Genomic DNA, 12,334 nt, shown 5'->3' with positions numbered 1-12,334 from the left:
TTCACTTGAATCACTGACTGTATTCTCTTTTCCATAGATGCTGCCTGGCCTGTTGAGTTTCTCCAGCATTTTGTGTGTCTTGCTTGGATTTTCAGCATCTGCAGATTTTCTCACCTCAGTACCTGAATAGACATGGACTGATTAAAGATAGTCAGCATGGCTTCATGTGTGGTAGGTCATGTTTATCCAATCTTAGAGTTTTTTTTTGAGAAAGTTGCCAGGAAAGTGAATGAAGGCAAGACAGTTGATGTTGTCTACATGGACTTTAGTACGGCATTTGACAAAGTCCCACACGGGAGGCTGATCAAGAAGGTTCAGTTGCACAGCATTCTGGATGAGGTGGTAAATTGGCTTTGTGGGAGAAGCCAGAGAGTGATAGTAGAACATTGGCACTCTGACTGAAGGCCTGTGACTAGCGGTGTGCCGCAGAGATCGGTGCTGGGTCCTTTGTTGTTGTTCATCTATATCAATGATCTAGATGATGATGTGGTTGATTGAGTTATTAAGTTTGCAGATGACACCAAGACTGGGGATACAGTGGACAGCGAAGGTTTTGCAGAGGGATCTGCATTAGCTGAAAAATGGCAGATGGAATTTAATGCAGACCAGTGCGAGATTTTGCACTTTGGTAGGACCAACAAGGGTAGGTCTTACACAGTGAATAGCAGGGCACTAAGGAGTGTGGCTGAACAAACGGATCTGGGAATACAGATCCATAATTCATTGAAAGTGGTGTCACGGGTTGATAGGGTTGTAAAGAAAGCTTTCAGCACATTGGCCTTCATAAATCGAAGGAGTACAGGAGATGGGATGTTATGTTGAAGTTGTTTGAGATACTGGTAAGGCCTAATTTGGAGTATTGTGTGCAGTTTTGGTCACCTACATACAGGAAAGATATAAATAAGGTTGAAAGAGTGCACAGAAAATTTACAGGGATGTTGTTGGGACTGGAGGATCTGAGTTACAGAGAAAAGCTGAACAGGTTAGGACTGTATTCTCTGGAACATAGAAGATTGAGACAAGATTTGATAGAAGTATACAAAATTATGAGGGGTACAGATTGGGTAAATGCAAGCCAGCTTTTTCCACTGAGGTAGGGTGGGACAACTAGAGGTCAATGCAGGTCAATGGGAGTAACACACACACAATGCTGAAGAAACTCAGCAGGCCAGGCATCTATGGAAAAGAGTACGCAGTCGACAGGTCAGGCTGAGACCCTTCATCGAAACTGGATAAAAGATGAGAAGTTAGAACAAAACAGTGGCAGGGGGAGGGGAAGAAATATCAACTGTTTACTCCTCCATAGATGCTGCGTCGCCTGATGAGTTCCTCCTGCATTTTGTGTGTGTCGCTTGTATTTCCAGCATCTGCAGATATTGTTGTCTTGATGGGAGTAGGCAGTTTAAATGGTTTCAGCATGGACTAGATGGGCCAATGGGCCTGGTTCTGTGCTGTACTTCTCTATGATCACCAAACACAGTGCTTAGGGTAGGTGCCTGTCCTTTCCCTAACAGGAGGCAACAAAGCATTCGGGTCACAGCCTGAGAATATAGGGGCGACCTTTTAGAACAGAGACGAGGAGGAATTTCTTTAGTCAGAGAGTGGTAAATCTGTGGAATCTCTTGCCAAAGGCAGCTGTGGACGTTGATAGATTTTTGATTGGTCTGGGCATTAAGGGATATGGGAAGAAGGAAAGAGATTGGGGCTGAGAGGAAAATTGGATCAGCCATGATGAAATGGTGGAGCAGACTCAAAGGGGCAAATAGCCTAACTCTGCTCCTACATCTTATGGTCTAAATATCGTACCGGCAAGAAGGCCTGGGTGAGAGCAAACCTCACACCAAGGCCACAATGATGCTAATACCAAGCTAGGCAAAAAAAGGGATGAGGAAAGCATCTTTGCATTTCAGTAGTTATTTGTGTCACCGGGTGTGGCACTGAGTTACAAGAGGAACCTTGAACTGAATGCATGGAGCTGATACCGCCTAAACTCAAAGGTCAGCAGGAACAACAGACGATACAGTAATTCCCAAACGTGCACCCTAGATGTTCACATCTGCCTCCATGATCACGAAATGTACTGCAGTTACTCATCTACGTGCCTTTAACAGTTCCTCCCAGTCCACGTCCTTTAATACTTAGAAGGTGTGACAGACACATGGAATCTCTCTTCCACTGTGCTAATAATGTGAAAATATATTGCTATTTTTTAAAAGTTAATTGACCTAGATCCTAAAACAATCAATTTTTGACTACATAGATTTCAGCAATTCAACTTACTTCAGCAGCACCTTCTGAAATATGGACGAATCAAGTATAAAATCATAAAGACATAGGAAGAGAATCAGGCTATTCAGCCCGTCGAGTCAGCTATGCTGTTTGATCATGCCTGATTAATTTTCCCTCCCAACCCCATTCTCCTGCCTTTTCCTTATAACCTTTGACGCCCTTACTAATCAAGAACTTATCAACGTCTGCTTTAAATAAACCCAATTACTTGGTCTCCACTGCCATCCATGGTAAGGAATTCTACAGATTCACCACCCTCTAGCTAACAAAATTCTTTTTTGTTTCTCTTCTTAAGGGACATACTTGTACTGTGAGGCTGTGCCTTCTGGTTCTAGACTCCCCCACTACATGAAAGATCCTCTCCAAGTCCAGTCTTTTGAGGCCTGATAGATACAAAATAATTACTCCAGTTGCTGAGTTTCTAGAGTTCAGCCATTACACTCTTCACAAGGATTGGGCAGACATAATACCCCACAGGAAAAAAAACATCTTAAAGCAATATCAGAGCTACAAGTCAAAACAGAAATCAGTAAGCTTACTTCTCAAGTGTGGCGAGCAGCTGATCTGGTTCGGGACTGTCCTGAATTTGAATCATTTGTTCACGGCTCAGTCGGATAATGTCGCAGAGAGACTGGGATGCATTAGAGTGTTGCTGTGACGATGGAAGCAAAAGCACAAAGAAAGATGGACAGTCAGTTTCAGTGAATTAGACAGTACAGAACCATTGATTCAGAGGTAAAAGTTCAAACCCCATCATGGCAGTCATCATCAATTCACTTCAGCAACATTTCAGTAACAGCGACAATAAAGCTATCAGATTGTTATAGGAATTCATCTGCTTCAGAATCAGGTTTAATATCACAGACATGGTCAAGAGGTTCAGTTGTTATTCAGAGCAAACATCAAAATTGAGAAGAAGTATGATCTAAGTGAAGTTGACCATGATTGTGGTACCAGAGAGGGTAGTTAGAGTATTACAAAAACTGCTGAATTCCTGGGAATTTCATGCACAACAGCCTCACTAAAAGTTCACAGAAAATGGAGTGAAAACAAAAAAAATCCAGTATATGGCAGTTCCGTGGGCGAAAATGCCTTGTTAATGTGAAAGGAGAATGGCCAGACTGGTTCAAGCTGACAGGAAGGCAACAGCAACTCCAATAACCACGTGTTATAACAGTGGTGTGCACAACTGCATCTCTGATTGCACAACACATTGAATGTTGAAGTGGATGGGCTACAGCAGCAGAAGAGCCCACTTCTGGTTCCACTCCTGTACCTAATCAAGTGGCCACTGAGTGCAGCTTCATCAGCGTTACCTTTAACTTTCTCTCTGATTCAGTTATGTTCACATGCCATGAACAAATGAAGGATACTCCCAAACTTCAAGACCAATAACTGCTTTTAAAGTGCATTCATTGTCCAGTCACCTGTAAATATAGCCACTAATTTGCACACAAGATAAATGACCACCTGAACTTTGTTTTGTCAGGTGAATGAGAAAGATAGCTTTGCCAGGGAAAGGGGTTAACTTCCTGCTCTCTCTTTTAGCATAGTGAATAATTTAATGCTCATCTAGGGAGATGGAACCTTGAAGATTCAAGCTAATATCTGACAAAGCAATATTACTTCACCACAACACATAAAATGCTGCAGGAACTCAGCAGGTCAGGCAACATCTACGGAAGGAAGTAAGCATTCAACCAATTTCAGTCCAAGACCTTTATCAAAATTGAAAAGGAAGCTGGAACAAAACTAGAATAAGAAGGTATGTGTGTGGGGGAGGGGGGTACCTAGCTGGCAGGTGTTAGGTGAAGATAGGTGAGGGGGAAGGTGGGTGGGTGGAGGAGGAGAATGAAGTAAGAAGCCGGAGATGACAGACGTAAGTGGTAAATGGCTGACGAAGGAACCTGATAGGGAAGGAGCCAGGGGCACTAGAGTAAGCTGATGGGGAGGTGAGGCAAAGGGGTAGGGGTGAGAGGGGAGAGAATGAATTGATGAGAGAGAGGGGAGGGAGAAAAATTATCAGAAGTTAAGAGAAACTGCTGTTACTTCAGCATAGCATATGAGCATTATACTCAAATCTGTACAGGGATCTTGAAGCTGTGGCCAACTCAAGGGTGTTACTTCATTGGGACTTCAGTCTTAAATGACGTAGCTCCTATCTCAACTCCTACTTTCAAATTAATTAAACACATTAAATTATCATGATAATTATCTTATATCCCAGTGCAACCAGGATGCTGGAAGGAAAATAAAATATGATCAATCAGTAGATACCATTTATAGAAGTACAAATGAAGTACTTTTTCCCAAAGTGAAAATGTGCATTGCAAATTGGAGATACACATCTGCTGCCAAGATGACACCTGCAGGTTAGCCTTTGATTTTCAGATTTCAGGCCTCTGAACAAAGTATCAGCAGTCAAATCTATCCAACACTTCATTTTCCCTAGACTGTAGGAGGAAGATTTGGCTAGAGGTAGTAAACCTACAAAGAACTGAAGTATATTTGTTAATGGCATTTCAGCAGATGAAAGAAAGCCATTTCTCTTTATGAAATTGTTACTCAGAAACATGCATGGGCCTCAACTAACTTTTTATTTAGTAATACAGCACGGAAAAGGCCCTTCCGGCTCTACAATCTGCACCACCGAGCAACCCACCAATTTAATACCAACCTAATCACAGGACAATGGACCACTAGGAGGAAACCCAGGCAGTTGATGGGGAGAATGTACAAGCACCTTACAGGCTGCACCAGAAATGAACTCAAAACTCCGTACTGCCCCAAGCTGAATAGCGTCACACTAACCGCTACACTACTGTGGCACCTAACTTTTGGAAAAGATACTTCTAGACATGTGGGGATTGCACCAATACGCTTTTAGGTCACTAAATCCTGTGAAAATGATTGATTTAATCATAATGGTTTGTATCAAGTTTCTTGACTGATAAAATATGTGTAACACTTGATTTTGTTTGTGTTGAGTTGGCTGAAATCGACCCACAGAAACATGAAACATTTAAATTAATGGTGTTCACAGGCAAAGCTCTTTTATAGTTAATTCAGGTTCTCGATATTTATTACTTTTTATGTTTGTATTTGCATAATTTGTTCTTTAGCACGTTTTTCATTGATTCTATTGTGTTTCTTTGTTCTACCGCGAACGCTTGCAATAAAATGACTCTCAGGGTAGTATATAGTGACATATATGTACTTTGATAATAAATTTACTTAGAACATAGTGTTACTTCCAACATAGGAAGTACAGCAGCTAGTTTGCACTGCAAGGTTGATAAACAATGGTGACCAAATAACTGATTTTGTAATGTTAACTGAACAAAAAAATATATTCTAGGTTTTCAATAACAAGCACAAAACTACAGTGGAGTATATAGGGTATGCTGCACTTCTGAATCTGACTGAGTTTCATCTACTCTTTCACATGCACCCAATTGATCTCATGTCATTGTTTTGAAAGGAGGGCTGGCTGTACAGGGATAACACTTCAAAGTTCTCTACTGGCTTCCAAACATTTTAGGATGTCTAAGGATTATGAAAAGCACGATAAATATGAAAGTCATTTCTTTGCAGAAGTCCTGAAGCTTTTTTGAAATAATATCATAGGATTATTTATGTGCAGTGGAAATAACACTTGATGTCTTGGTCAAAAGAAAGCACTTTCAACAGAATACTACTTCCCTGAGTGAGCCTTTAACTTTCGACCATATAATCTAGGAAGTTCACTGCTCATCGAGGCTTATCCTGTTGCTTTAGTACATTAGACTTTCACCACACATCAACCAAGTAATAATCTTTCATTAGTGAATACGGATATTCTGTTCAGTTAAACAGAAACCTGCTCAAATACTTATGCTGGCTCCCTGCACAATTTGAATGCTGCAGAACAAACCTAGATTCAAGTAAATAATTTTAACTAATTCACAGTTAGTCGATTGCTATTACAGCTCAGGGCATCGAAGTTCCATTCCTGTGCCCTCTGTAAGCAGTCTGTACGTTCTCCCTGTGATAACATAGAATATCTCCGGGTACTCTGGTTTCCTCCCACAGTCTAAAGACATATCGGGTGGTAGGCTAATTGGACATTGTAAATTGTCCCGAGTTTAGGCTAGGGTTAAGTGGTGGGCTGCTGGTCAATATGTCTCACTGAGCCCGAAGGTCCTGGTCTGTGCCATATCTCTAAATAAATAAATAACCCATTTACGCAAAGCTTGAACATGTGAACCTCACATCTTTATAATATTTCACACTAGTAGCTTTACTCCAGAATTATATCCAGAATTGTTAGCTTTCATTTTACTGATTTGCATGTTCTAGCAACTTTGGATTTAAAGAAAAAGTTGCACAAAAACAGTTTTCTTTAAACTATTTGCAATGACTGTACCCTAACTGCAGAACTTACAGTTTGAAGACTATCTTCAAGCTTGGGTGAATGCCAGGCTTTGAGAAAAACTACACCTCATGCAAGATCAATTTCTAGTCAAACAGGAAGCTAACTATATCGATAATATTTTTCTCTTCAACAATATTGACAAGATAATGGGCTTAGCAGTAAAATGCACTGTGCAAATTAACAGAAACTCAGCACGAGGCTGGTCAATTGAATGAATTAGCCAGTGAACTTATTCTACATTTCCTGGACTGTATGCAATGCTGGCACTTACATCCTCATCTTTTGAATGGTGGATCATCTCAATGAGCCTCTGGATAATTTTCTCCTCGTTTAGCCACTGTTGGAACACAAAAGTGGTTAGAGATGAAAAATAAATGTAGCTCTTGGCACAGAATCAAAGTACATTCACCTCTCTCGATAACTCATGGGAAAGCTTGTTTCATAGTGATGTAGTCTGGGCCGAAAGCTATGTATTTTCCACATTGGCAGCTTCTACCTAAAGAACTAAAGCAAGCGAAGAAACCATCATGCCTCTGCTAACACCTCTGAAGGACCCATAAAAACACACCCTGCAATCTCCTCACAGTCCCGTAATCCTCACCACATATTAATGGAAGCGGGAGTATAACAGGGCTTGTATGATAATAAGACCAGTAGTTTTAGTGAATCTTTATTATAATGAAAAACTAGTGGGGAATGGGAAGGGGAAAGAGCATAGAACTACCCTAGTCAGATAGAAACTCTGGAAATAATCAGGCCAGGCAGCACCTGAGAAGAGAAGAAAACAGTTAATGTTACAAGTATTGTAAATCACCTACAAATCAAAATTAGGGAAAGCTAGAGATCAAAGAAGATTTGAGTTGCAGAGAAGAAGGAAGGGTGAAAAAGGGATATCTGAAATAATACTACTAATTTTTTTTAGAAGGAATATCTAATTCATTATAAAAATTTTAACTTAATTAGCTTCAACCACATTTTCTGACAACACATTCCAGATCACTAAATAGAAAAGTTCAAGGAAATACAGATCAGCTTATAGTAAATAATTCTATTTAATTTGACTACATGCTAAGGTAAATCAATTAAATTTTGATTCAGTACTCAATGTTGTCAAATACATAGACTCCTCAAAGACACTCCTATAAAGACTGGCATTTCAGCATTCTTGTATGAGTTTTATATTTCTATAAAGGACGTGCATCTCAGTCAACTTTTAAAATCAGATGTACAGCAGCGAAACAGGCTCTTTGATCACTACATCCATGCCAAACATTTTGCCAGCTGCATTAATCTCGTTTTCTGCATTCATTTCATAACCTTCTATGTCTTGCCTATTTGAACGTCTAAATGTTTCTTAAACGTAGTGGTTTTGTCTGATCCCAACAGACCCTCTGACAACATACTCCAGATGTCCATCACTTTGTTAAATATTTATCCCTCAGATCAGTTTTAAAGTTCCTTCCTCTCTCCTTAAACCTAAGTCCTCTTGTTTTTGATACTGCTACTGCAGGAACAAGATTTTGACTGTCTAGCCTACCTATGCCTCTCATAATCTTATATACTTCTGTTAGAATCAGAGTCAGTTTAATATTACTGATATATGTCATGAAAGCCATTGTTTTGCGACTGCAGTACAGTGCAATCGAGAGGTCAGGTCAGCCCTCATCTTCCTTCCCTCCAGGGTAGACAATACAATCTTTCCCCGTATCTTAAAACCTGCAATTCAAGCAAAATCCTGCACTCACTCCAGCACAATCACATTCATTCTATAGTGTAGAGACCAGAGCTATGCGCACTTTGGTTAGCACTGTTCAGTGTTTTGAACCAACCAACCAGATCATGACGTCTAATCAATATCGATTTGGGCCCCAGAGGAGTCTACAAGCTGGCATTCTGAAGATTTAACTCCTTCAAGTGTGCACTGATGATGGCTCCTCTATTGGAGCCAAAATATCTGCAAAGATTTTGCCAAACTCAGCGATCAACCAACTTCCAAACAGTTGGAGCTTTATTGCCATTGCTGAGGACAGTGAGATTACAGAGCTACTCCATTTACTGCAAAACAGCATACTGGCAATTCCATTACTAAAAACGCAATGGCTCAATTTAAAATAACATCCGAGTTTCTGAGACTGACATCTAAGTTACAACTGAATTTTAAAAAACACACCACTTTAAAATGGGGCATTGTTCAGTTACATGACAGCCCTGGGAAAAAGTCTGGATGTCTGTGCCGAGATGTTTCTGATCTCCTACCAGATAGAAGGAGATTGAACAGGTGATTTACTGGGGTGGGATGAGTCCATCACGATTTTGTGAGCCCACTGCAGATATCGTGTGTTGTAGATGGTTTCTACATCTGGTAGTCATGTCTCAATGATGTTCTGTACAGTCCTGATCACTCATTGCAGTGCTTTTTGATCGATCTTGTTGCCGCTAGTGTCCCATACTGTCATGTATGTGCTCAATTACACATTTACCAGCAGCTTTTGGGGCAGAACTGCTCTCTTTAAACTCATATCAAGGAGGTCTTGGTGGTCCAAGAGACTCCTCTACGATGTTTACTCCCAAGATCTTAAAGCTGGAGAGTTTCCTTTCGATGTATAAGTATACCGTTACAAGGGATACCAGCAGACTTTGGGCAACATTCCATAAGCCATTCATAATAATTAGCCTGCCCAGCCAAAAGCAACAACTGCTTTAGGGGAAAAAAATGGTCAGCCTAATTATGCCGCGTGGAAAGGGAAGGGGGACATTATGGTCAAGAGATGACGCCAAACATTGTCGGGAAGCAGCAAGGAGAGGGAGAGAACAAGAATCGGAGGAGGCCAGGGCCGCACGACTCCAGGATCAAAGAGTCAGGACAAAAAATGATGAGAGAAGAGGAGACAGAGGAAGAGAGGCATGCACGTCTCCAGAATGACAAAAACAGGCACAGAAGGAGGAGAGGGGAAGAGACAAAGGAGCTGAGAAATACACGTCTCCAGAATCAGAGACAAAGAACAAACAGCAAAAGAAATGGAGACGGGGGATGAAAGGACTGCACGTCTCCAGAATGACGAGAGGCACGAGGGTGGCAGGTAAACCAGAAATTATGCCATCAAAAGTGTCCTTCGTTAAATGAGGAGGAGCTATATTCACTTTGCTACACGTCGTTCTTCTTTAATAAACTGAGGTTTTCTACATCCGTTTCCAAAGCAAAGCGATACCAATAGCATTCAGGAAAATTTAATGTTCATTCTGGTCACAACAAACTGCACTACCCTTCTCTCAAAGGGTGCCCCAGTGGGTCACCCTGTTGTCTAGTTTCCTATGATGGGAGAGTCTAAGACCAGTGAACAGAGCCTCAGAATAGAGGGGCGTCCTTTTAGAACGAAGATGAGGCAGAATTTCTTTAGTCGGTGTGTGGTGAATCTGTGGAATTCTTTGCCACAGGCAGCTGTGGAAGCCAAGTCTCTATGTATATTTAAGACAGAGGTTGATAAGGTTCTTGAGTGTTCAGGGAATGAAGGGAAACGAGGAGGAGGCAGGAGATTGCAGCTGAGAATAAAACTGGATCGGCCATGACTAAATGGTAGAGCAGACCTGATGGGCCAAATGGCCTAATTTGCTCCTATATCTTATGGTCTTATGATCTATACTGACATGAACAATGGGACCTTCCCAAACACATCAATCCAAAGGCATGACAGTGTTCAAGTGTTGAGTAATGTATACAGTTCCCTTAATTAAGGGACACCACAACATTAAAAAGGTAAACAACAGGAATTCTGCAGATGCTGGAAATTCAAGCAACACACATCAAAGTTGCTGGTGAATGCAGCAAGCCAGGCAGCATTAAAAAGGTAGTTCAGAGAAGAATCCACTAGACTGGTCAAGAACTGATGGGAGTGTCTTATAAAGTCAGGTTGAACCAATTGTACCTGATTCACTGTTGTTGCGAAGAATGGAAGATGGCATAATTAAAACATGCAAGATTCCCGGGGGCTGGATAGAGTCAATGCTGGGAGGATGCTTCACCACATAAGAGAGCCCAAGATCACATCGTATAGTCTCACAATATGGGGGTGCACCTTTAAAACCTAGGTGAGAAACAATTTCTTCTTTTATAGGTTTGTGAATCTTTGGAATTCCTCGTCCCAGAAAGTTGAAGAGGCTTAATCCCTGTCTATATCCAAAGCTGAGTGGATAGCTTTTAATCGATTATGGGAAGGATTACAGGAAGGCAGAAGAAAACCGACTCGAGAGAAGTTGAATCCACCATGACCTTACTGAATGGCAGACTAGGCTTGAGGGAACTACTTCACTACACTTCTGCTCTCAATTCTCCTTATCTTCGACACATCAACTATCAATCAGAACATCCTCGGGTATTCCTCCAACGACACTCTCCATCAGATACATCTTCCCATTCTTTTCAGCAATGCAAAGAAATTACTCCCGTTGCAACAAACTAGTTCACTCAGTGACACAGCATGGAAACAGGCCCATTAAATCCACACTATTTACCAGCAACCACGACTTGTGCTAATTCTAACATCCCATTTTTGAGGCAACATCTATCAAAGATCCCCATCACCCAGGCCATGTCATTTTCTCGCAGGAGTTACAGAAGCCTGAAGTCCCACACCACCAGGTTCAAGAACAGCTACCTCCCTTCAATCATTCAGTACACGAACAAATCTGCGCATACCTAATCACTCAGTATAGCAACACTCTGGCCACTTTGCACAATGGACAACTTCTGTTTGCTGTGTTCTTACTGAATAATTTGTATAATTTATGCTATTAATTTCTATTTTTCTTGTGAATATTGTGTATCTGATTCGATGTGCCTGTGATGCTACCGCAACTACTGTACTGTGCAGTACTGGACACCAGATTCTTATATATAAATTTTGTTTTAGATGTTTATTTTCTGCTTTCTGCGTGTGTTAATGTTAAAGAATTTTCTGTATTTTGTTAAAGTAAGTAACATATTAAGTAAAAGATGACTTTTCAAACAAAAATTTGATTACTTTGCAGGTATACAGCCCAGTGCATGATTAAACAAAGATAAGACAGGTGCTAATGATCAGTGACATAATGAGTTGAATGAACTAAAATGATTAAATGACATAGAAACTGGTGTAGAAAGAATCAAACTGGACGAAGGACAACCAAACTAAAAGGTGAGGTTGTAGCAGACATGATAGTTTAACTTTTAAATTAATTCTTACACCATGGCAAGAGAAAGCATAGCAACAAGACACAAGATAATCATCCTACATCAGCAAGATCTCTCCCAAGAAGAAATTTCCTGGCAGACAGGAGTTTCAAGATATGCTGTCCAAGCTCTTCTGAAGCACAAAATTACGAGCAAGGTTGAGGACCAGAAATGCAGTGCACAGAAACAAAGTGCAGCAGACAAGAGATACATCAAACTAATGTCTCTTCTAAATCAGAATAAGTCCAGCACTGCTATCAGCTCTGAACTTACAGAACCCTCTGGAACCATGCACACCTTTCTACAGTCTGGAGAAGTCTTGTCAGAAATGGTCTTCATGGAAGTGCTGTTGCCAAAAAAAAACATTCCTCCAAAGTGAAAACAAAGCCAAGAGATTCACCTACACACAAAAACCCAGGGACCGG

At 40.8% G+C, this 12,334-nt stretch overlaps 1 protein-coding gene across 2 annotated transcripts in view; it reads right to left on the bottom strand.

Annotated features, from left to right (window-relative positions):
• Positions 1–12,334, bottom strand: part of LOC134353871 (serine/threonine-protein phosphatase 6 regulatory subunit 3-like) — a 235,219-nt gene that overhangs the window by 141,642 nt on the left and 81,243 nt on the right. For both annotated transcript variants that reach the window (XM_063062365.1, XM_063062366.1), the window contains exons 5-6: positions 6,975–7,040; positions 2,829–2,941 (exon numbers count right to left, since the gene is read on the bottom strand). In XM_063062365.1, coding sequence (XP_062918435.1) covers positions 2,829–2,941; positions 6,975–7,040 — 179 coding nt within the window. The remainder of the gene's footprint in view (positions 1–2,828; positions 2,942–6,974; positions 7,041–12,334) is intronic.

The sequence above is a fragment of the Mobula hypostoma genome, chromosome 11 (genome assembly GCF_963921235.1).
Source record: "Mobula hypostoma chromosome 11, sMobHyp1.1, whole genome shotgun sequence".
NCBI classification, from domain to species: domain Eukaryota; kingdom Metazoa; phylum Chordata; class Chondrichthyes; order Myliobatiformes; family Myliobatidae; genus Mobula; species Mobula hypostoma.
The sequence above is the reverse complement of the archived record's forward strand: the minus strand, read 5'-3'. Positions and strand labels throughout refer to the sequence as shown.